Source organism: Ptychodera flava, chromosome 20 (assembly GCF_041260155.1).
Source record: "Ptychodera flava strain L36383 chromosome 20, AS_Pfla_20210202, whole genome shotgun sequence".
Classification (NCBI taxonomy): Eukaryota; Metazoa; Hemichordata; class Enteropneusta; family Ptychoderidae; genus Ptychodera; species Ptychodera flava.
In genome coordinates, this window is record NC_091947.1 from 18,061,697 (window position 1) to 18,087,699 (window position 26,003).

General features: G+C 38.7%; 1 protein-coding gene across 2 annotated transcripts in view; it reads left to right on the top strand.

The window, feature by feature from the left end:
• LOC139120210 (huntingtin-like) overlaps window positions 1-26,003 on the top strand; it is a 55,878-nt gene that overhangs the window by 16,236 nt on the left and 13,639 nt on the right. The window contains exons 13-42 of one of the 2 annotated variants that reach the window (XM_070684407.1): window positions 114-253; window positions 3,371-3,434; window positions 4,154-4,254; window positions 4,997-5,261; window positions 5,442-5,620; window positions 5,854-6,014; window positions 6,362-6,561; window positions 7,067-7,214; window positions 7,855-7,988; window positions 8,314-8,421; window positions 8,785-8,862; window positions 9,325-9,548; window positions 9,903-9,975; window positions 10,990-11,151; window positions 11,615-11,670; window positions 12,311-12,459; window positions 13,102-13,238; window positions 15,062-15,178; window positions 15,602-15,724; window positions 16,182-16,426; window positions 17,105-17,247; window positions 17,865-18,199; window positions 18,613-18,716; window positions 19,377-19,709; window positions 19,834-19,954; window positions 20,250-20,369; window positions 20,650-21,096; window positions 21,446-21,623; window positions 22,380-22,457; window positions 23,839-24,153. In XM_070684407.1, coding sequence (XP_070540508.1) covers window positions 114-253; window positions 3,371-3,434; window positions 4,154-4,254; window positions 4,997-5,261; window positions 5,442-5,620; window positions 5,854-6,014; window positions 6,362-6,561; window positions 7,067-7,214; window positions 7,855-7,988; window positions 8,314-8,421; window positions 8,785-8,862; window positions 9,325-9,548; window positions 9,903-9,975; window positions 10,990-11,151; window positions 11,615-11,670; window positions 12,311-12,459; window positions 13,102-13,238; window positions 15,062-15,178; window positions 15,602-15,724; window positions 16,182-16,426; window positions 17,105-17,247; window positions 17,865-18,199; window positions 18,613-18,716; window positions 19,377-19,709; window positions 19,834-19,954; window positions 20,250-20,369; window positions 20,650-21,096; window positions 21,446-21,623; window positions 22,380-22,457; window positions 23,839-24,153 — 5,038 coding nt within the window. The remainder of the gene's footprint in view (window positions 1-113; window positions 254-3,370; window positions 3,435-4,153; window positions 4,255-4,996; window positions 5,262-5,441; window positions 5,621-5,853; window positions 6,015-6,361; window positions 6,562-7,066; window positions 7,215-7,854; window positions 7,989-8,313; window positions 8,422-8,784; window positions 8,863-9,324; window positions 9,549-9,902; window positions 9,976-10,989; window positions 11,152-11,614; window positions 11,671-12,310; window positions 12,460-13,101; window positions 13,239-15,061; window positions 15,179-15,601; window positions 15,725-16,181; window positions 16,427-17,104; window positions 17,248-17,864; window positions 18,200-18,612; window positions 18,717-19,376; window positions 19,710-19,833; window positions 19,955-20,249; window positions 20,370-20,649; window positions 21,097-21,445; window positions 21,624-22,379; window positions 22,458-23,838; window positions 24,154-26,003) is intronic. The other variant, XM_070684408.1, reaches the window with a different exon arrangement.

Below are 26,003 nucleotides of genomic sequence, written 5' to 3' on the forward strand. Positions count from 1 at the left end.
TGGCACAGAATTTACACTTTTCCAAAGTGCAGTATTGAATTATATTTTACTGCTCAAAATCTGTTATATTCTGGTTTGTTAATGTTTGTTTGTTTTCTTTTTCTTTACTCCAGTTGTGTTTGTCTCATTTGTGCAATACTGTCCATGGGGAGCTGGGTTTGAAGCTGATACTGGCCTTACTGCCCCTCAGTAACAACAACTACTGGCTTGTTAAAGTCAAACTTCTTGATGTGCTATCTTCAATTGATTTTATGTGAGTAAACATTTTCTGCTGTCTTTATACTATGTTATTCCTTGAACTTGAGATATTGTAAGACAGATATAGAACTCAGGATGGTTCATAACAAGAGACTCAGTGTGGGTTTACACTTCTCCTTTCTTGAAAATCACAATTATTTCAGCACATGCAAAGTTAGATGCAAATGGTGGACGACTGTTCAGCATTGTGTTGTCAGAATTCTTCAGAAATCTGTTTTATGAAAATATTTCCCCAGTTTATCGTACAATGCTTTTACAGAAAGTGGAATTTTACTTCTTCGGTTAGTTTTTTTCGAAAAAAAATTGTCATTTCCTGTCATAAATATTTATCATTATCATTATTCATTTATGCCATATTAATTTCAAATTGGCATTCATTTTCACCGCATGTTAGTTCACTCTGTGATGGTCACCAAACAAAAGCAGATTTATGCAAAATAACTGTACGAAATGTGAAATTTGTGCTTAAGGTAGCGACTCAGGTTCATTGTCACTTATTTTCAATCCTCAATTTCACAAAGAAGACTTGGTCACACACCCGACATGTGGTACCTTTTATCTGCTCGGTCACCGAAGAGTTCAGAAAATTTGTTAGTTTTTAAAAACAGTGCGCATACGGCTGTTTTACTCAAAAACACGTGTTTTTTAGTTTTTTTACTCAAAAAAGTGTAAGTACAAATCTCCAATCGGCCTTGGTGATCTGTTTACGGCAATCGACGGCTTGGTATACTGGGCAAAAAACCCTGTCCCAGATTTTTGAAATTCGCTTTTGTTTTCACACAATGCACCTTCAAAGTGTCAACTTGACGTTTTTTGCATAAATTATCGGCCTTTGTTCACGTTTGTCAAATATCTTCACTTCCAGGCCCTTTATCGGAAATCTGAGACACGGTCTTTCAGATATATTCATTCACTGTCCACAGATGAAAAATCAGGCTAGTCTGTCCAGGCGCCGCCGACTTATACTTATTTGAATAATGTACGCACTGCCAAAAACGGAACTGAGAAAATCGACGATTTGTGTAAACGACCTATGCGTCACACATTGTGACCAAGAAGTCCGACTCGCGCACTATTTTCTGCGAATTTTCTAACACCAGGACTAAGTTGAAATATTTAGAGTCAGTTTTGGGAATTTGAATATGTTTAGGATTGCAGATCGTGTGAAAATAGAAAGAAATTATACACTGAACTGGCAAATGCTTAGTGCTAGCAGTGGGTGGTATTTACACAACAAACACCGAGGGGTACTTAGCGATTTAATCCATTTTTAGAACGTTAACTAGTAGATTAACTGTATACTGTTGTCTCAACGGTTACAATCTGGTTACCAGAGTTCACAGTCAAGACGAAGACGTCGAAACTTGCGTAAAAAAGTCTATCCGATCGAGACTTATGTGCTGTCGTCGCGTGATCGCGTCGGGCATTCACTTGTTCTTGACTCAAGTTGCCTACTTCCTGTCTCGCGATCGGCAATTTATGCATGTTCTTTGTGAAAAGTGATTGTCAAGTTCATGTTAGCGAAGACACTGTGCGAATGGGACGTCACTTGCTAGTTTTCCTACCTCAAGATGAGACGAACACACGTAACTCTTGACAACATAAAATGTCTGTCGTATTTCTTAGTTTTGCACCGCACTGCAAACTTGTCGCCCTTCGTTACGACGGGAGAGATTGACTCGTGTTATTTTTTCAAACTTTATTTATATGTGTTCTTGAACCGATTTTATCAAACTAACAATAATCAGCCGTAGCGTAGAACAGTGCAGGCTGTCATCGACAGCGTGTTCCGAGAGACAGAGTATCGACTAGTCTACAGTGGAGTCACTCGACTGGCGCAATACCAGGGCACACATAATTATTTCGGATTTTTACTTTTAGTCAACTTTCGATGACTGACCTCATATAGCAAAAATTGCTAGATTCAGCACTTCTAGAAGTTGAGCCGGTTTGTTTTACGTTCAGTGTTGAGGTCCAGCTTGCAGCTGTGGAGTCTGCGGGTAATTGATAAGTTTAGACAACACACACACAAGAATCATTTGTGAACCCTCGCAATTCACGTTTGACGTAATTTAATTTTTGGGTTATATTTAAAGAAAGAAAAGGCATGAAATAAAAAAAATATTTGCATTTCGTTTCGAAAAATTAGCAGATCGGTGAACTTGCTCTTGTGAATCTACATTATGTGTGTATGAACTCCTGCACTGGCTTGGGAAACTCCTTGACATAAATGTCGCGTGATGTCGGGTACGGTGTTGTTCAAGGTTTCTCAGCAGACACGAAAAGACTGCACGATAGAAAACTCGAGTTTAAAAATATAAAAGAACACGATACTAACACCAAGCATGTACAGCAAGAGTGATAAAATTATCGCAACTAACAGAAGTTTCATCTCGCTCAGACTAATTTTGGACTCGGGTATGTAATCAGCATAGCCTAATATGTTCGAAAAGCAGCGTGCCAAATACTTTCATAGTTGTTGAACTGAGCACGTCTCCGTTATCGTCTGCGTCCTCGGCCAAATCTTACTCTTCACTGCATTCTTGATCGTTATTGCAGGGAGTATGAGCCAAAGTCGGACTGTTTTACATTTGAATTGACCTTTGCGCACGTTGCCGTCTTTTTCAGGTCCGCTTTTGTGGACCTCACTTGCTCTTTCGACGGTACGGAGCGCCGGCTTTGGTCTGGTCGACGTGTTTGCCGTACCGATACATGAGGAGTTCAAAACGCTGAGCCTAACGTTGAAGCTAGCGCATGCGCACTTTACCGCAAAGCCTATACAAATCTCTGCGTGTTTATCAAAGATATCGTGGTCGGTAATCCGCGACCGTTAAGACAAAAGGGAAATAATGGCACGCGGTGAAGCTGATAGTTTGCCATTTTAGTAATATTTCAGGAATTTCCGGTACGATGTGACCCAACACCTTTCCCAAAAGAAAGACCATGTGTCAGTGGTTCGAAATTTGAAATAAAAAAAAAATTGCTAAAATTGACCTTTGAACCTGAGTCGCATCGTTAAAAATACCTGATCTCAATCACTTAATGGTCGTTGAAGCATTTCTTAGATGTATTTACATTCTGTTTGGTAATGATATGTGCTTTTGTGTTTCAGACTTGTATATTTTCTTGAGAACACCTTCACTGACGTACAGAAGGGAGATCATCACTTCTTTGGGGTAAAGTATCTCAGCGGGCATTTAATCATTAAAATACTTCAGCTCAGAGCTTTCATTCTGATTCCTTTGGCTTTCTATATTATGGGTGCATTTAATAAAACATGTAGTTTTTGCTCATCAAAGCTCAAGTACAGCTGGACTGTTTAGTTCTAATGACACAATGGTCCTTGGAATGTTACCTGCTTGGAAATTGTTTTTCAAAACTTTGAATGTAAATAGATTTAATTGTATTTAAATACCTGTGACTGAGCCATTTGAACAAAGTTTAGAACTTTGTTGGATTTTCTTCCATCAGTCCTCTATGAATAAATGTAGAGATGTAAAATTAACAAATTTTTCTTCATCGAAAAGAAAATGAATAGTTTCTATTACAATAGAGCATTCTGATAAACATAAACAATTGAAATTGAATAATTTCTAATCATTCTATTCAGTGTTTAAAATTTCAACTGTACATGTTATTAAGGATATTGTTGCACATTTTTCCAGGGATATGGTTTTTCAACCATATTTAGGTGTCTTTCACACTGACAAGCTTCCTGTATATGCATTGCTGTGTAGTGTTTTATCACAACTCACCACAATGAAATGAAATACATTAGATTCCACAAATTCTATCATACCAAAGAAATATTCATCCCGATAAGCACAGATATGATTTGTCACTGTTCAATCTCAGAATTTTTTCCTTGAAATTTCCTTTTCCCTCATGATTTCAGTTTCTTCATCTTCAAGATCGAATTCTGCAACAAGTGATAATCAAGCTGCTTGGAGATGAAGATTCAAGAGTCCGAGACGCAGCATCTAAGGCTATTGTTGAGTGAGTCAATCTTCATCAGTTTACGCATCCCGTGCGACCTCACCATAGCCTTTCAGATACCAGATCTGTCAAGCAATAATTTGGATTTTAATTGCCCTTTTTAACCCTTTCACCACCATGGTTTGTCCCAAATCCATTGTTTTCTATGGTAAAGTTGGACCTGTATACAGGGAACTGGGGGTGAAAGGGTTAAGTCATTCAATCAAAGAAGTGAAGGAGAAGCCAGTGACACCATGGGTGAACCAGAAGATTAGCAATTTTGTACTTTTCAAGACATTAAAAAAAAAACCTCATAAATTTGATTCTTCATAAATTGCAATTTCCTCTTCACTGAAATGTGAAATTTCTGCTGGTATTTCTCTCTCATTTGGTATCTGTGTTATTTAGCACCCTGTATGTCCCAAGTGAGAGTAATTACCCAGTTCAAATAAGGCAATAAATAGTGTGTTCTTTTTGTCTGTGCACAGAAAATAGTTATGTACTGTGAATTGGTATTCCCACAGCAGTGTTTCCTCAAGATGTTCCTTCTCTTTGATGAATAATTTGTTTCAGGAATTTAATTTTCAGTGCCATTTCATTGTTTCAATAAATGAAGTATTTTCCATTTACTAGTACAGTAATTCGCCTTTCTGTTAGCTTTCTCCATGAACATTTTATTTGACTGACCTTCTTGTAGTCCATCATCTTCATCATCATCCAGGGAGAGTAGTTCCCAGGGTCATGGCTATTTCCTGTCTTTCAGGCTTGTCCCTAAGCTATTCTATGCCATGGATCACCCACAACACGACCCAGTGATAACCAAAGCCAAGAATTACACCTGTGATCAGTTGGAGCCAGTCCTACAGGACCAGGCACCGTACACCAACACGCACACCACTGCCATGAAGGAGATGTCCGTATTTCAGGATCATTCATTCACTCCGGCATTCACCGAGGAGTCGGCGCTGTCCAGGGTCGTGGATAAGTTGGTGAAGGCGATGAACTCCTGCACTTCGAGACATCTCATGGTAAGTGAAATGTGGTTATTTAAAGGTACATTTATTTAGGGAGAATCAGGATAGATTCAGGGTAGGGATGTATTGTGACGTCGTTGTCATGAAAATTCTAGTCACAGCTATACCTTTATTGTGGATGTTTTTGATAATTCTAATCAAGTCGTTCTGGTCTCTATCTCTGTTTTCACCCAGTCTGGTTGTTGTCATGCTTTGTGTGAGCTATCCATTCGATTCCCAGTCATCCAGTTTGCCAGTGCCTGGTCCTGTGCCAGTATCACCACGTTCTCACCGAAGGATGGCTCCAAGGCAAACAGGGTCCACAGACAGACACCAAGAACCTTCAGCAGTGGTAGCATTGCGAGTATCACCAGGTAAGAACGCCGATAAATGAGTTAAACCAAATGGACCATGGTACGAACAAAACCACATGCACAAGGGCACAAAGAAATATGTTTATTTCTGTAAGCTTTTGTACACCAAATGAAATACACAAAGCTGTCAACACTGCAATTAAGTCATAAGTGATAATGCTGAAAGTGAAACAAAAAGTTTACAACAAGGATTTTACCCAATTTCAATCATTTTTTGATTTTTTTATCTTCAGTGGTGGCAGTACCACGAGCACTGTCAGCTTGGAAGAGCTGAATACTGGATCTGGTGGAGGTGTTTTGCCTCTGATCTTGTCACTGCTGACTTCATCATCATTGCCCTTGGACTTGTCAACTCACCAAGATGCATTGCTCCTAGCAGGCAATCTCATGGCAGGTTAGTCAGTGTGTTTTACAGTAAACTCTTTTCATAAACATTTTGTATACAAATTTGTGCTGCATCACTTTGTCTGATACACAGAACAAATCTAGCTGACTACTAACGCAATCGTTTCTAAATTTCAAGCTGTCAACGGCTATAGCCTTATAATACAAATGAATCTTAGTTGACTTTCAAACATTTAGGCACAAATTATACTCTACGGTAGTTGGTGATTTAATTTAAAGCAAGAACCTTGACCAATAACCTTAATTGTTACAAAACTTGATTTTTTGAGGGGTCAGATGATGGCTTTAGGCCATGTTTACCTGAATATGGCATCTAACCATTTGTTGAATTTTCAGGTGCTGCATTCAAGTCACTTAGGACTAATAATGACAAAGCTAACCAGGCTGAGTCTTCAGAGGAAGTCAGTAATTGGTCAGCGTTTCAAGACAAGTCTTTGGTCCCCCTAGCTGATCAGTTATTACAACATTTGGCCAGATTGCTCAACGTGTGTGCTCATGTTATTGAAGGGACCCAACCAGGACCTCCCAAGATACAGGTAGGGCAAATGTTGACTTCTCTGTATGGATAAAAAAAAGTAAAAATTTTAAATCTTACAGAGGAAAACTCAACAGCCTGTAATCTTTTTGAATTTTTTAGCTGTTGAATACAGCAAAGGCTGGATTTCCTAAATCAAGGTATTTATTTATACAAAGTGTATTGATATGCTTTTTTTGAGAACACAAATCACATGATAATAACTTATTATCAAGGGCGAATATTCATTAACCTAAAATTATGCACCAAATACTGTATGACTGTCTACATTCACTCACATGCATCAAAATTTCCAAAATAATAATAATATATCCTTCATTATATCACTGTTCACATAGTGCTTAAAAAAATCATGATAGTTACACATTTTTCAGCGTCTTTTCACAGTTTTTTTAAAACGTTATTCTGCTATTGTCTCCTCCCCTAGAAGATTTCTTGCCATTTTGCAGTAGATACATGTATAGCTAGTCTATTGAAATCCTTTGGGTTGTTTTTTCCTTGGTTAGCCTTCCTTGCCATCTCTACCAACTGGAACATCTCTGAGTCCAATAAAAAAGAAAACCAAAGGCAAGGAGAAAGAAGTGCCGGAACAGACCAGTGCTCCGACTCTCAGTCCGGCAAAAACACTTCCTAGCAAAGACAGTGCTAAACTCGGTAAGTTCAATGACAGGCCATAATTGCATTTTATGGTTGTAATTTTCATTGAATATGCTTGAGGAGAAAATACTTTAAAAGGGGAAAGTCTGTCAGCAGCTTTACCTTTGAACAAACTGATTAGCTGGATACAACTTTCAAAGGAGAACAAAGGACGAAGACAATTAAAATATCTAATGTCATGTGAGAGGATAACTAGGGAGTCTGGATAGCTGCAATAACTGCGGAATGACTCTAATGATAAGACTGACAGCTGTTTTGAAATGCACAACCAGTTTTATAGACGTGTTTCTGTAATGAGATAGTATGAAAATGTCTTCATGATACATCAAATCATCGACAAAACAAAAATAAGATGTCATGAAAAAGATGTTGGTGGTTTTGATGGCTTTTCGATGGTGTCTAGGTCGGTAGCTATCTCTGAAACGCTGATGATGATAATCCTTGTATCACTCAATGACTGGGATGACTCAATTGGAGTTCCTATATGACTTACAAACTTTTCAGTTAAAAGCATGATTGAAAGCATTATTGCAAAGACACACCTCCCCACACACATTCACTGACATGTCTTATGGGCACAGTGATCACAAATGTTATTAATCCATTTGAAATCCAACCTCCCAATTTCCACCGGCAGGAGAGAAACACGACGGCGCGGAGAAAGACAGCAAGGATATCAAATCCAGTAAAACACAGCTTGGAGCATTCTTTCATCTTCCACAGTACATGAGGTTGTATGAAGTGTTGAAAGGTGCCCATTCCAACTACAAGGTCAGTGCTATGTCCCTTCAAATGGATCACTCTGTATCAGACATACAATTAGACCGTGATTTGTCCCTATTTTACTCCGTGGTTGAAGGTGGACCAATTCACATTGACAGATGGTTTAAAGAGTCCAGTTATCCTTTCCCAAGTGACAGTGAAAGGGATATTATATATTAGTTGTCATACTTTATAAAGTATAATATAATACAGAAGATGATATTTCTGAGGTTTTGTTGAAGGTTCACCAGTCATGAGGAATGTGCTCGGTTCATTCGGACAGATTTTATAATTCTGTACAAATGTCATCCTCTTGTTTGCTCTATCTTTCCAGATCACACTAGATTTAAGCAGCCCTGAGAAATTTGGTGGTCTTCTGAAGACAGCTTTGGAAAGCCTAGCTCAGCTCCTAGAGTTTGCTAATTTCAGTGAAATTGGCAAGGTACAGCCTTATAATTTTTATAAAAATGACATTGTTTTTAAATACAACAAATGGTGTTATTTGTAATTTTAGTTGCACTGACTTGACGATCCCCTTCTTCTGATCATGTAAATAATGTCATTACAAACCCATAAATGTGTAAATATAATCGCAATTAATTTGTATATTATTTTGTTTCAAAGAGTTGGCTGAGAAATACTCAAGTAGATGAACAAGAGAAATCAGTAAAAGTTTGTTTCTCTTTGAAGTCATGGTAATTTTAAAAAGGGAAGAAACTTTATAATAATTTTACTATATGAAACTACTTCCTTCTTATTCATAGATAATAATATTTTAAAAGTAACATTTCACTTTATTTTTTAGTACTCAGAGGAATTACTTGGCTTTCTGAAATCAACAGTGCAAAGAGAACCAACAGCGACGATACTGACTGTCCAACAGGTAGGCTGGCTCACGTTAAAGTTTAATCAAAGAACCTTAAACATTCAGAACAGATTACAATATACCAGTGAATAGGAGTCTTGAAAATAAGCAGTGTGTTGAATCCTCCATGTTAAATTATTGAAGTGAATGATCGTAGGAATTTACAAGTACACATAAGGTATACGGGAAGATAAATTACCACAAAAAAGTGCAAAACGTCACAGTGGTAATTCATTGTGTGTGCTTTGTTTTGATATGTACATGTAATGCTTTGGAACACTTGCAGTCTTTTTTCCACGATGACGTTGCTTCAAAGTAAATATTTTGTTCAAAATTATTATTTACACAGTAATTTGGGAGAGTCCTCTTCTCCAAGTAACTTGCTGGTGTTAATTCCTATGACATTAAAACATAAAGCTACATTCTTCTCATACAGAAACTTCTCATAAACATACATTTTTTTCTTTTTCCCGTTTGAAGTTGTTGAAAGCTCTATTCTCCACCAACCTTGGTAGCCAGTGGGAGAGCTCCAGTAGCCACAGTGTGAGCAGAAAACCGGGCAAGGCTACCAGATTGACATCCAACATGAAACCTGGTCTGTACCACAGCTGTTTCACAACGCCCTACACTCAGTTCACCCAGTCGCTGGCCGCCTCAAGTTTCAAACCGTCGGTGCAGACAGAAACAGAACAGGAGAGTTCAAGGTAAAGGATAGAGAATTTTCCGTGAGATATTAATCTTTACCTGGCCCATCTACACTGGAGATCAGCGATGTAGATTTTTCAACACACCACTACTGTATGATGTTTTGTTCCATTGTACCTGAAAACAGTGTCCAATCTTTCTCATTATAGTACTATGTCTGTCTAATGGTCATAATGCATATTATTGTTTTTATCGTAAATAAATAATTTAAGAAATAAAAGGGTTAGATAAAAAATAAATTGATCGATCAATTGATTGATAGATAGATATACCCTGTATATGATGTTGTTGAATTGTAGTACAGTCCAGTATGAAACCTGTCCTTATTTGTGCTCTTGTTTTCCCATCTACAGTTGGTTCAGCTGGATGAGAAAGAAAAGTGGTGATCGGAGAAGCTCTTCCACTAAACCAACCGGTAAAGACAAGGTATGTCAAGTATCTACAGATCAGCTCACAATCAGTTAGGATGGTTAAACAAAACAAATTTAAAATTTCTGCTTGTTTTGGTGATAAATTTTGGCATGTGAAAATTTACGGTGGCAATTTCGGAGACGCAATGTGTCGTTTACCGTAAGAAATGAGATAGAACAGCCCTCTGCGATGACCCAGACACATTTTAGAGTATCACTTTATGGTAGAAGCTTTACACCATCACCTTACTCCAAATCTGAAGTTAAAGAAATTATTTTAGACAATAAAGGTGAACAGTGACATTGTGTGCAAGTGATTTATTCCAAAATCCTTCCATTCAAATTATAGGGCTCCCTAAAGGCAGTACACACCTCCAACTTTAAAGACTTAAACTTAAAGCTCAAACTTTCTTGAACAAAACTTTAAACAATTACTTTTCAAAATAAAAAACACAAGGGTCACCGTGGAAAATTTGGTACTAGTGAAACAAATTATGTAACATTTACTGATATTTTAAATTCAAAATGGCCGCCATTCCTGTGTTAACTCTATGGGGAAAAATTGAACTTTTGATTTTTACAAAAGTACTATGACCGGTGAAAACTTCACTTACCCGTACTTCATGACCTTCAAAGTGAACCCCCACAGGTGGTAGATCAAACAGTATTGTAAAAGTTTTAGAGTCAGAATAGCTGTCGCTGAGGCAAATTCTACCTTGATAATTTCTTGACTGCATATCAGAACTTCAGATAATTTGTAATTTACAATGATCTGGAACTTTTCCTGGATTTTTGTTTACGCTAAAATGTCAAAAATTTTATATTGAAGTCCATCACACCTAAACAATACCTAGTAATCTTCTTATCCCTAATGTGATCAATAAAACATATTATTAATCTTTTGACCAATGTAAGTTAGACTTTATCAATTTTTCCGACAAATGTTTGCATGCCCCTATGTTGAATTTTTAGTAAATAGGAAAACAGTCCAGAAGATATTAGAAAATGTCAAATGTTTGTTCCATTATAGAGTCACATTCATAACTACATAAGACTGTTTGAACCGTTGGTCATCAAGGCCCTGAAGCAGTACACTATAACAAGTTCATTGACCCTACAGCAACAAGTACTGCATTTGTTAGCTCAGCTGGTACAGTTACGGGTCAACTACTGTCTGCTGGACTCAGACCAGGTGAGTTGTGTGTATGTGTGTGTGGTACGTAGTGTGTGCGCATGCTTTATATTTTTAAAAATGTGTGTATGTGATCACAAGAAAACATATCTATAAGGAATAACCCTTACCCATTCATATTTGAAAATACCATGATCCATCAAAAAAGAATGCTTTATCACCAAAGTATGGTATTACTGTATTGTGGGAAAGTTACGTGAAAAGATAAAGGGAATAGATATTAGCTTTATCATGAAAACAAATCGTGCATCTGAAACATACTGCCGTGGGTTTATGAAGAAATATAAACAAGGAAAGTAATAGAGTGTGCATAAGGGGAGGAGGGTTCAATCCCTTAGGTTTCTCCTCTTAGAATTATATTCAGAAAAACTGAGTGGACTATGGTGTTTACACTGTTCAAATACAATTTCCTGTTTTACATGCTTTTATATTAAATTGTCGTGGTCTCTCATTTTTTTTGCAGATATTCATCGGTTTTGTCATCAAACAGTTTGAGTTTATAGAAGAAGGGCAAATCAAGTGAGTTTCTTTGAATTCACAAAACATTTCCATGTCGATGTTTTGGTGTGCGTTTTGCAATATGAGTGCCCACCTATTTGTATGTGTTGCGTCACTTTGTCAAGCAGCTCTGCCTTGCATGACATGGTTTAAGGATTAAGTATTTTCTTTGTACATTGCACAGATCACCATCTTTGTCACAGTTTTGTGAGCAATGTTTGAAAGTTAGCCCAATTTATTTATAATAATAAGAGGTGATTGTTTGCACACCCATTTTAGAAAATTAGCTTTGTTTATTATGATGTATTTAAAGTCGATGATAAAGACATGATTATTTGTGTAGTCATAGAAAATATTCAGACCAATTAATTGATTTACCCACTTTACCATGCTGAATATATTAATTATAGTGATCTGTGTCACTGAAATGAATTTTAAAAGTTAATTACCAGCCAGCAGCCCATATCATGCTCAAAAAAAAGTTAAATTATGTTACATTACAACAGTAGGTTTCACATAACCTTCCAAATGAGTAAAGTGTAAATGGACAGACACAGTGTTATCAAGATAGAGAAGTCACTGTGATATTACATCTCTTTGGGACATAGACTGACAACTTTCCACAAACAATGATTCTCTTTCCATTTTACACCTGCTTTAGGGAGTCTGAGAACCTGATACCTCACATCTTTCACTTCCTGGTCTTGCTGTCCTATGAGAGGTACCACACCAAGGCAATCATTGGAATGCCTAAGATAATACAGCTGTGTGATGGTATCATGGCAAGTGGGCAGCAGGCTACAACCCATGGTAAGATAAATGCACAGCGATGTTTCAATTTCTTCCTGATGATGAAACAAATCCCATCTGATAGCTAACACTGTGTTTGTGTGTCTTTCATCCTCATATTTTGGTACATTGAAATGTGTAGCACTGTTTGAGGTTACATATTTGTTACATAGCTGAATGTGTTCAACATCGGATACTGCTGCTTGAAATTCAGATAGATTTCGTCAGTGTTGCATACATGGCTGTTGTTGCAGCTTGTAGTCTGACCTGTCAATATGCCCTTTAGTATTCATTGTAACACTATAACATTTGCCTAAGTTGTCTATTCATCATTCTCGCATGCGTTAATTTTCAAAAGTGTAATCTAAAAATGCAGACAAATATTTATTTTTGCATATTAATTAGAGAACAGTGACATCATCTGTGAACATCCCTGTTGGTTGCACTGTTGCCATTCTATTAGTCATAACACATGCATGTACCAAATCACCTAAGAAGCAAGATTCAAGTTTGTCATGTTGTAGTAAAACAGACTTCCAAGTTTTATGGAGCCCTGTTTCTAGCTCCGTCTCAGCCTTAAAATCAAGACTTTTTTCTGCAGATTGTCACATCTCACATCTCTTGGTATTTTACACAAGTTTTCTGGTTTCTCTGTTGTTGTAGCAATCCCAGCTCTGAGACCCATTGTCCATGATTTATTTGTGTTGAGGGGTTCCAACAAATCTGACTCAGTCAAGGAATTGGACACTCAGAGAGAAGTGGTCATATCAATGCTGATCAGGCTTATACAGTATCATGAGGTGAGACATTGAGATTGTACTTATCATTTCACTCAAATTTTACTTCCATACACAATATCATCTCCCTACTGTAAGGGTTTCAGAATTCTAATAACTCCGCTCATTCCGTCACTGATGTGTATGCAGAACGTTTATGACTTGTATTACGTGCATTTGACATCATTCATTTTGAACCAGTTTTACCCATTCTCTGCCAATTTTTGGTGTAGTCATATTGTTTTCTCTGTGTGCTAGGCCCTCTGGACAGTCATGTAGGGATGAAAAGGTTAAAATTTTAGTGCAGTTATGAAATTCCAAGTCAAAATTTCTGAGTGCTTTCTTCAAAAACTGTCGCTGTACAATGCAAACCTTGCTTGTTAGTCCCCACGGACACCGTCCGGGGGGACTTATAGGTTTGGTCATGTCCGTGCGTGTGTGTGTGCGTCCGTGCGTCCGTGCGTGCGTGCGTGCGTCCGTCCGTCCGTCCGTTCACGCAGATATCTCAGAGATGCCTGAAGCGATTTCATTCAAACTTGGTACAAGGATTACTTCATATGTCATACAGATGCACGTCAATTTGTTTTGTGATACGATCCAATATGGCTGCCAGGCGGCCATTTTATTACGATTTTTTCATGTACAGAGCCATAATTCAGGCATGTTTCAACCGATTTTATTCAAAGTTGGTACAAGGACATTGACCAATGTCATAGCTATGCACATCGATTCTTTTTGTGATACGATCCAATATGGCCGCCGTGCGGCCATTTTGTTACGATTTTTCATGTATAGAGCCATAACTCAGGCATATCTCAACCAATTTCATTCAAATTGGTACAAGGACATTGACCTATGTCATACATATGCACGTCAATTTGTTTTGTGATACGATCCAATATGGCCGCCAGGCGGCCATTTTATTACGATTTTTTTCATGTACAGAGCCATAACTCAGGCATTTTTGTACAGATTTTATTCAAAGTTGGTACAAGGACATTGACCAATGTCATAGCTATAGACATCAATTTTTTTGTGATACGATCCAATATGGCCGCCGTGCGGCCATTTTGTTACGATTTCTTCATGTACAGAGCCATAACTCAGGCATATCTCAACCAATTTTATTCAAACTTGGTACAAGGACATTGACCAATGTCATAGCTATGCACATCAATTTGTTTTGTGATTCGATCCAATATGGCCACCATGTGGCCATTTTATTACGATTTTTCATCTCCTGAACTACAACTCAGACATGTATCAAGCGAATTTATTCACAAGCATTTTTATCACAGACCTAATGAAGAGGACTCTATCCTCTCTGAGGACCTGTAATCAAAGCACCCATTAACAAGTGGGGACTGTGTCATCAACGATGACTTGTTTTTCACAAATCTACTTTAATACCTAAGTATACCGTCACAGTAGGTAGTTCGCGGTTTGAAAATGAAAGACTTCAACTTTTGCTCAAACTTTCCTCACAGAAATTTTCAACCTTTCTCTTTCAAAGTCATGAATAAAAATCACAGGTCACCATACAAAGTTTGGTACTAGAGAAACAAATTATGCAATATTTACCCATATATGAAATTCAAAATGGCTGCCATCCTTGTCTCATCTCCATGGAGGAATATATAATTCATGTTTCCATGCAACTAAGACAGTGAAGACTTTATCTACTCCATGAGCTTTAAAATGAGCCGCCACAAGAGGCAGGTCAAGAGAATATTGTAAAAGTGTGAGAGTTCAAATATTTATCCAAGATAGGTGCATTCTACCATAAGAAGTTACATGTCAAGAAGCGTACTTGAGTATTTCATTTGCATATTGTTATTGTGGGACAGGTGTTGGATATGTTCATAGTGGTTTTACAGCAGCATCACAGAGAGAGTGAAGAGAAATGGAAGCGGCTATCCAGACAGGTCATCGACATGGTTCTGCCGTTGCTGGCAAAACACCAGGTAAATTTTCCCATGGCATCTTGAGTTGGAGACAAAATATTGCCCGTAGCATTTTGCATCACATCTTTGAAATGTTTCAGGCCATCATCAGGATGCTGTGATTGCATAATGAGACATGAAATCTGCAGATGTCAACTCTATGTTACATGTCACTGCCTCTTGGTAGATTTCAAACAGTGGAACATTTTACTTGTCAGCAAACAAAGAGTTGTCCTACGGCACAGTTCTATCAAAATAATGAAAGCTCAAGTTTGATGTTCTGTGAAGAGTTATGGTAGCGTGTTATCATTCACAACAAGGAAATTGGAAGAGTTAAGTTAAACCGTCAGACCCCACCAAAGTACTGTTCAACAACATTACGTCAGAATTTCCAATACGGAACTTGCAACTTCATGTGACATGCTATATCATTCATCCTTGTAGGTGAACTTGGACAATCAGCAAGGCCTGGATACATTACACAGATTATTTGAAGGAGTTGCATCAAGTGCACTGAGACCTGTAGACATGCTTCTCAAGACAATGTTCATGCAGCCTCATGATGTGGTAAGCATTCTGTGTGTTCAAGTTTAATCCCTGATAAACAACTCTGAAAAAGACCTTTGAAGGATCTTATCCCCTCAGTATGTATGTGCTTGTTTTTTGTCATTGAATCTTTTTCTCATATAGTGATTCTGTATGCAGCTACATTCATGTGAGGTAAATCGGTGCCTTTGGTATAAACTTGTACACCCTGATTCCGTGTGAACAGGTCCACAATCACCGCAGATAACAATGGGTGTGGGCAAACCATGGTTGCAAAAGGGTTAATACTGCTAACATTACGTAGTGAAAATATACACTGTATTACACTTCATTTGAAAGACATTATACGTGAGATCAAAGATGAAGTAAACAAGATGTTATTGTTGATTGAGGGTCTATCCTTCAAAGTGGTGTGACAGAACTCCATAGGGTGAATGAAAAAGTTTTAAAAATAATTTGCATTCAATTGTCCACACAGAGTACACTGTCCAACTTGCAACGCTGGTTGTCCCTGGTGCTGGCCATCCTCAGGGTCGTCATATCCCAGTCCAAGGAAGAGGTCATCCTGACCCGGCTGCAGGAGCTGGGGTTACAGGTCAATATATTTACACACACGCACACCCAGGCAGCAAGGAATGATGGGAAGAGGTCTCGGCAAGGTAGTACGAGTGGCTCCCCTGAAGAGATGGTGGCTCCTGAGACTCCGGAAGAGATATTTGCCAGGTAGGAGTTTGGTTCCTGAGTGGAGGAATCGTTCTTTAAATAAATGGAGAGAGATACAGAACAGGATGGATGATACAAAGGAGTGAAACAATATTAAAACGACAAAGAAAAAAGTAGCTTAAAGGGACAGCTTTATCTCCAAACAAATCGATTTACTGGACACAACTTTCAAACTGTGTAAACAGTCAATGTTCACGCAGGTCAATCTTAGAACCAGGGATTGAAGACTACCCCTTTAAGTCATGTAAAGTCCCCATGATACAACACAAGAGGAGCGCCTCAGGATTTGTTCCTAATTTGGTGATTTTTGAGCATGTAAAGATAGCAAAAGGATTATTTTCCATTGGGTGCTCCAAAGTCCATGGTTTTTGTTTTTGAATAACAATATATACAGTATTCAAATACAAATTTTTATAAGAAGTTTGGTGTTCAATCTCCTGTAAAACATTTATTTTATTGAATACCTCATAATTCGGGAACAATGCAGACCCAATCACTAAATCTATGAAGCTATATGTGCAGATAACTCATAATGACAGAAAAAGACCTTTTCTTATAACAATGCAAGTATGTCACATGAATTTCCAAATCATTTAGCTATGCCTCTGATATCATCAACAAGCCATGTCTCTGTTATCACCGACACTTTTTCGATAAAGCCCAATGTTTCTGTCCCAGGTTCTTACTACAGGTGGTAGGTTTGATGGTCACTGAGCTGAGTAAACAATGCAGCAGCCCAGCACCGATGGAGCAACCATCAGATTTCCTGGTCAAGCAACTCTCTCATCTACTACTCTACATCTCACATATGTTTAAGTCAGGTACGTCATATTGTGCACACATTCTCAACATGTTTTTCTTTTTGTTTTTAACCCTTTCACCACCATGGTTTGTCCCAAATCCATTGTTTTCTATGGTAAAGTTGGACCTTTATACAGGGAACTGGGGGTGAAAGGGTTAAGATGTGCACACTTGACAGAACAAAGGTCAAAGAGTGCAATGTAGACTTACAGTGCCTTGAAGGTATTCCGTTTGATATGAAAATAGTTAAAAGTGGGTCAGATCATTAGTTATTTTGTGCCCAGCTTTTGATATATACTTGGAATTTTGGTAGTTAACTGTGCATAAAAATGTGATCAGGACAGCTTCAATGATATGTGTGTCAATCTCCCTTATCCCCCATTGTCCTGTATAGAAGTCCATCTTTGCATAGAAAACAATTTGGTTGAACAGAAATTCAATATAAATAGAGGTGTAACTCCTTTCACTAACCTCTTGTATCAGCTATGTGACCGTGGATATCTAGTTGAAGTATTTCACATCTCATTTTTCTGTTAGCCTGATTTCAAAACACTGTCTTTTGGTCTGCGATTTTCAGTGGTCAGTGTGCCTGTTCCGTGTTTTGATAGTTTCTAGTCTCCCTCTGCACTGTGTACAGGTTCCTTCCGACGTGTGGCCGGCATCACAATGTCAATGATTCTGTCACAGCCACCGGACATCTACTACAGCGTGACTCAGCTCAACACGGCATTCCAGTCCCTCATTCCCGTACACCCAACCCTGACCCTCCAGTGGTGCCAACTCCAGCTCATACTGAGCTACACCGATGAGACCTGGTGGGGGATGATCCTGCAGACGCCCCAACACCAGTCTCTGACGGCCAAACTCAACAGCAGAGAGCTGCTCACTGAAGAGAACGAACTGGCCAATCAGAAGTACTGCTGCGGGGAGATCATCAAGAAAGGAGGGCTTATTTTGTTCTGTGATTACGTGGTATGTTTGGACAGATTTTGTTCGAATTTTATTCTATAGAAGAGCAACCTTTTTACAGAGTATCTGACCGGACATTTGAAAGGCAAACGTTATGAGATGAGAGGTACAGGAATTGGAAGTGAACACAAGACTGATGGTTGCCAAGATGAATTTCTTGAATGTAAATGTCAGATTATTTTGAATTTTGTCATTTCAATGGCAACTTCCATGCATATTTTAAAGGTGCAAGTTACTTATCAGCTCGATCTCAAAACAATGTTAATAAAACTTTCAAAGGAAAACAGGAGATGAACACTAGGTGTATAGTTAATGTCAACACAAACAAAACTGATAACCAGGGATGGAGGACTGGGGCTTTAAAGTGTTTATAGTTAACTTCAAGCCTTGACCCATCCATTTTTTCCTCTGCACAGTGTGAAAACTTGACTGATGCAGAACCAATGACATGGCTGATAGTCAACCATGTCAATGAGATTGTTAATCTGTCCTATGAACCACCTGTACAAGATTTTATAAGGTGAGATATAAAGATGGTTCAACTTGATGAAGAGAGAGAGAGAGAGAGAGAGAGAGAGAGAGACAAGAGAGAGACACAGAAAGAGACGACAGACAGACAGACAGAGACAGACAGACAGAGACAGACAGACAGAGACAGAGACAGAGACAGGCAGACAGAGACAGACAGACAGACATTTAATATTGGAAGTGGAAGGTGTCCACTGCTATGATGAGAAATGAATGTTGGAATGGGCCGAATTAAGAGGAAACAAATTACAAGGAATGGGAAGTGAAAATTAAGGGACACATCAGCGAGAGAGAGTTTGTTTACATGTAAAAAAACCCATGGGCTAGAAAGAGAAATAGGAAATGGTATGATAACTGTGGAAATAAAATAATATGGCTCGGCAGAATTGCTATATATAAAAGTCAGATAGACAATAAGAGCTGTTCTATATGACAGTTAGTATCATTTCTGTGTAGTTGGTACAAAAAATATAAAATTAGTCAGTTTGCCTAATTTGCTTCAAATTAGGAATTTCTAGAAATTTCCTGGCATTAGCCCCCGCACCTGTACATGAGATATTGAAAAATGATTTGCATCAGAGTCAGTGGTGTTACAATAGGCTAGAAGGATATGCTGCTTTTAATGATGATTATGAAATATTTTACCCCACAGTGCAATTCATCGTAACCCAGCTGCCAGTGGCCTCTTCATCCAAGCACTGCACCTTAGGTGCGAATCCTTCTCCACCGACCCATGCACCGTGAAACGCACACTTCAGTGCCTGGAACCCATCCATCTCAGCCAATCGGGCGCTTTGCTGACCCTCCTCATCGACAAGTACCTGAAGACCAAGTACCACGCCCTCTGTAGGCAGTGTGACTCCATCGCATGTCGACGGGTGGAGATGTTGCTGGCGGAGAGCGTTGAGGAATGCAAATCACAGATGCCGCTTGAGGATCTTCAAAAGCTGCTTGACCACATGCACGAGGGTGAATTCACCAAAAGGTGAGAACCTACTCCAAACTTTTTTTTTTTCATTTTGGCAAAATTGTCCACGGATTGAGAAAAGGGCGCTTACACTGACATGCACAGATATTTTAACCTGGTCCAACCTGTTTCGTTTTACCAGATATGCCAGGCTTGTGTCACTGTTGACAAGATTGAAGTATTTTGTTGGTGGAGAGGATGCTGTGGTGACTCCATCGCCGTCAGATACAGGAGGATTTGTTGCCAAAGCAGATGTGAACAAGGTAAAGATGACAGTTGCTCTTATAAAAATTTGTGGTTTTTTTTCTTCGTCCCCAATTTTAGATGCCTGATCATTACATTATTATTGAACTTTGCAAAATTAATACTGGTATTTATCATATTGACCCAAATAAGCTTGAGATAAATAATACCAAACTGGCCTCTGACCTTGTCTTTCAGATGTTAACTTTAACCTATTAGATGCAGATTATTTCTCTCATTCATATTGCTGATCAGAAATCATATTGATGTTTCTCTTGTAGAAAATATGACTCCATCATTTTTCTCATATTTCAGGAGTGGTACATGTCGGTGGTCAGGGAGTGTTGTTTCAGCCAGACAAGCTCTGCCAGAGAATGTTCACTTATGCTGCATAAACTGGAATATTCTGACATTCTGACGATTATGATGACTGAGGTGAGATAACGTTCACTGAACATATCAATTCTCCATTTTCACTGTATCCAGTGATTTGATTTTCCGTACACTTACTCAAAAGGATTTATAAATTCAATGGATGTGTTAATATTAATATACTCATCATGTTGCTTATTCCCCAATGCCAAGAGAGATTCTGCTGTACCTATCCCATGTCACCGCAAATTCCTGTTCATTTGTGCTTGTTGCCTGTACGAAGTGACAACGATACACATTAAACCATTTGTTTTAACTATCAAACTCCAATTCTTGTCAAAAGGAGTTTGATCTTTCCATTTTGGAAGACTGCATCGCACTGGGGGTGAAGAAAACCAGAGCCGCCAAGAAAGCACTGTCACAGGCAGCCCTTCTAATCAAGAGAGACTCGGCCACCGCCTTGGCAAAGAAGCAGGAGAAGCAAGCCACCCGGGCTGACCCGCTCCTCCAGGCTGCACAGCTAACTCTGCTGAGACACATCAGCAACATAGTCAACATGCTGCCTACACCTCACCAGGTCCTCAGCGACGTCATGGATGGTGAGACCCACATGAAGTACAGACTGAAGCTGGAGAATTTCTTTAAAGAGCCCTCGTGGTGTCATATGGTGTTTGATCTGTCGTCGGCGCTGGTGAGGTATCTGGTCAGTCTGCCAGGGTTGCCCATGCAGTGTTTCATTCCATCAGACTCTCAGCAGAGCGTGGGCAGGTTTGCCGTTCTATGTGTGGAGGTGGGTTGATCCTATTTTCTCCCAAGGGGGTTTACACTGTTGTGGTTCTCCAATTCTGTATTTGAGCTGCACTTAATCATGTCACTTGCTGACTTGGGCCCACTGATCTTCTGGTGAGCCATTGTTCACATGGGAGTTAATTCAGTTGAAAGTGTTGTCGAGTATTTCTTTTGTTCAAGCTGAACAGAAATTTAAATGAAGTGGTCATCTTGTCGAGGACAAATTAGGCAAATGATGAAAAGCAAATATTGCTTCTAGTAGTTAAGTTCTGCTATTTTTGAGGTTTGATTTAAAAAAAGAAAATTAGAAATTTAGAAGACATGACTGAAATGATTTTCTTTTTATTCAGATCATCAGCTGGTATGTCTTACAAGACATTTTGCCGCCAACCGACCAGTTACAGAGAGCCTTAGAATGTTTGTCCAAGACCCTGCAGAACACCACAATATCTAACATTATTGGTACAAAAGAAAACGTGACGTTAGTGTGCTCTGCCATTGGCTGTGTCTATCATATCATCACTGGAGGTGAGTAGTGAAATGGAGACGAACTCTGAATGGCTGTTGCTCATCATGTGATCAGATGTTCAACTGTGATTGGTCATGTGATGTTAATCCTAAGAATACCATTGGTCAGTCTTGTCATGTGACTAACGTTTATCTTACAGTCCAACTGGTTGATGTTTACTAACCCAGTGTCATTCGTCACCCTAATGTTGCTTTAGTGTTTCTCAGAGATTCTGTTGTATTAAACTTAATCATGACGTAAGATAGAAGGTGGCAGATTAATTGTGCCCAATGTTATACGTCGTTCCTTGTAACTTTGACCTTGACTCTCATCTTTTCAAGTGTCCTTTACATTCTACACACAACCCTAACACATTACTTCATGGTAATGGTGCATGGTTACTCTGAACTCTGTGATTTCACTGTGAACACCTCAGAAAGAACTGAAAATTACAAATTGATTAACCTTGCTACAAATGCAATAGAATGTGAAACTTTCTGTTCTTCAGATGGGGAAAAAAATGATAATTTTAAAAACATTGTAAATGCACATTTCTGAAGACAAAAGTCACACATAACTGACATCACTAGCATTTCAGACACAGCATTCTTCAATACCAATAATAACATTTATAAGATTAACATTTGGACATACATATGATGATACCTTTTTTTCTCTCCAATGTCACGCTATATTCTCTTTCTGCTGTCACGTTTTATATCCTTCCTCCCTCCCATTCACTGCATTTCTTCACTGCTGTTTTCTCTAACCGCCAGTGGGAGTATTGGCAGGGGAGAGCATAGACTTGTCCCCTAGTCAAGAGCCCCAGCATGGGGGAACGGATGAACACGATGGTACGTAGACACATAGCAATGACAATTCACACAGCTTTGATTGAAAACCCCACCAGGCAGTTTAACGTTCTCACCTTCCCAAAATCAAAGGATAGAAAACATTTTCTTGTCCATCTACATTGGTTTTACCTATTTCATTGGTAGTATTATGGTTTAATCCATTGTCTTCACTGGTACGGTTGGACTCTTCCACAGGTAACCAGGGTAGTGCTGGATGGCTAAATAAATTTGCTTAGATTTCATTTTTGAAAGGTCATGCACTTTTTCTTAACTACTCTTAGTCTTCAAAATTCAAAATTTCATGATGCCAGGTAATTTTCCTGAAGTTCAGGGAGATAGTAATGAATGAAAAAATAGTGACATTATTCCCGGTACATTGTATTTAAAAGAATTAAATAGTAACTCTATGAAATCACAATGACAAAATACCTTCTAATAGTTTCTGTATCTCAGAAATAATAAACTGCAGACTTTTCACACGGTTACCTGTGCACAAGTCCATCTTTCATGGGAATTTACCAAGGTGGGGGCTATGTTATGACAGTATTGCATGTGTTACATGTGTTCTTTCATTCATTAATTTTTATCCCTGAGCACACATCGCATGCATACCACCTAGTAAGTGTTGAATCTGTACAGTGCACTTTAATCGCTGTCAACTGACAAGTTTGGCCGAGCACATTAACTTAAACTTCTAATTGTAAAGAAGTCAGTGTGGACACTTACGACTGCACAGGGAATACAAAAACACAAGGCTGTAATGCCCTCATATTTCAGTTGCACTCTACGTCTAGTAAATCCTAAATTAAGTTTCATTGTTATTGAAACTTTATATCAAAGAATTTTTTTGCTCAAATAGATCATCCTCAGTGTACTCTGTCTTAAAGACCCAGTAACTGGATCCTTCTTCAGTATTTTCCCCTATGTCTACAAGTTATTGTTTGAGAAAAGTAACTGAAAAGTTACTGTCAAAGTTACAGCTAATCTATTAACCTTTACTGTTCAAGCAATATCAACAGTTTCAAGGTTTATATTAAAAACTAAATGTATTGAAACAGCAGTTTAAACTTTATTTATGTATTCATTATTTTAATTTATTTGTTATTTCTTGTTGATATTTTTTTGCAAATCATGTGTTGTACAAGGAATGTTGAGACTGGCTATACAGCTTTGCTTTCATTGCATTGTTGGGAAAGCTACTGTTGGGTTTTAGATTGTTTCTCTGCTTCTTGGCTGGAGGCTCTTTTTTTTTCAGATTTTGCATTTCAAATCTGCATGGAAATTCCAAGTTGTCAACACACCAGGTTATTTTCTTCAACTTCAAGGACAGTAAAAAAAATGCTTCCGTGTTTTAAGTCATCTTGTTTATATTGCACTGCAGAGTTTCTTAAAGTGATCAAGGCCTGTGACCTGATATCAGAGATGGTCTCGTGTCTGCAGACTCACCTCAGTCAGGGACACCTACAGAATGTTTCCATCCCTCCCTTCCTGGCACCCACACTCAGGAACCTGGTAATCGGCCTGGCCAGACTGCCCTTGGTCAACAGCTATGCCAGAACACCGCACATTGTCTGGAAGATGGGTTGGATGCCAACGCCGAGTGGAGAACTGAAGAGCAAGCTGCCTCCGCTGCCGATAGAGTATTTACAAGATAAAGAAGTACTGAAGGAATTTGTGTACAGGGTAAATGTGTTGGGTAGGTCTGTAAAATCATTCCACTTTACAAGTGACGTGATATTGCTCAGAGAATTTGACAGTATGGTCTGTGATTGTGGACAAGTTGGTGACATTGTTTCATTATTGGGTTGTATCAGGTATGTAAGGGTCCCAAATTCGACAAAGTGAGCGTCGAACTGAGCGTGGCAAAAGACAAAGTGAGCGTCAAACTGAGCGTGGAAAATGACAAAGTGAGCGTCAAACTGGGCGTGGAAAATGACAAAGTGAGCGTCGAACTGAGCGTTGGAAATGGCAAAGTGAGCGTCGAACTGAGTGTCGAACTGAGCATTGGAAACTGATAAAGTGAGTGTCAAACAGCGTTGAATATGAAGTAAGCGTCAACTGGGCGAAAAAAGAAGAACTGAGCGTTGAACTTAGTAAGAGTGCTAAAACGTAGCGAATATGCGAAATATAGCTTGCATGGGTGCTCAGTTAGCGCGTACTGGATAGTACACGATTTGCCAGTCGGCTAATAAAATCGTGTTTACGATGATGCGCGCAATATTGGTGTCATAATTACAATTAATAACAGTTTACTCTTCGTAGTCAAAAAGAATAAGAGATAAGAGTCAAGGTCCTGCAGTTGACGGACCTCGATGGAGCAATGTCAATCACTATCTGTAGTGTGCATGTACGTGAGTTGACAAATGGCAGGCAGAGCGAGGTCAAATTACGTCATTCTCTATGTGTTGACTGAGACTGAAAAGTTTTGAGCCAATCATAAGCTTACGCCTGAAGCCGAAACAATTACTGTAACTTTCATTTTTTCGGGTGAAAGATGTTCTCTCACGTTGCTTTAATTCTGAAACATTTGTCATGTTCGGCAATCGTGATGTCAAATGGATAGAAAATCACGGTCATCACATGCACAGAATCCCACGTCCAAAAACGATCATCGCATAGAGTATCACGTTCAGCAAACGCTTTCCAGACAATGTGTTTATTCAGGCAAAGTCTAAATTGACCTTTCAACATCAAGAGTCTTTGGATAACAAGTCTGATTTATGTAGAATCATTATTGAACGTACGCGAACTGTACGTCAGTCAAGTTTAGCCGCGCTGACAGGACTTCAATCAAATCAAGTTCACGGAATTTTCAGTGCTGCAGTGGGCGCAACCCTCTGAGCATAGGAACCCAGAAGTCTGGTTGTTGTTGTTGTTGTTGTTGATTGTTGTTTATGTTTATTAGTCTGTTCGTTGTTGTTGACCAATACAATTCAACGAACATAACTGTTGTGTTGTTGTTAATGCTTCAAGCGTAACGTAGATGTCATAAGAAACGCTACAAGGACACTATCATTACTTGGCCCGGTACAACTATCTGCTAACGCGTACACTCTCTTCATACACTTAAACAGTGTATAATTATAAAAAATGACAGGAAAATTCATGAAAATTGGTAAAATGTCCCCAAAAATTTTGTTGGGAAAAATCACCGTCATGGATATACAAAAAATGGTACCGGTGAGCGGCGTCGCTTGACAATACGTCAGCATTTTATGGCGATCAGCGCAGAAATGATCTTTGAAATTTTACTGTGCAGCCACAATAGTCCTGGCACAGACACATTCATTCAAAATCATCAAAATGCAGAGCGATTTTTATCTAGAGAAGCGTGGTCCGTAGCGGCACATACCCCAGGCCACGTTGCGACTATGGTTATCGATGCCTGCAGAGCCGTAAACTACATCGATATGTTGGTCAATTTATATTTTTCTTGATTATTTCATAGTGATCGCGCCAACTAGATTTGCAATATCTCTATCACTCTATAAAAAACTACAATGCTATCAACACAAGACATAACATTGGTGTCGTGTGATAAACACA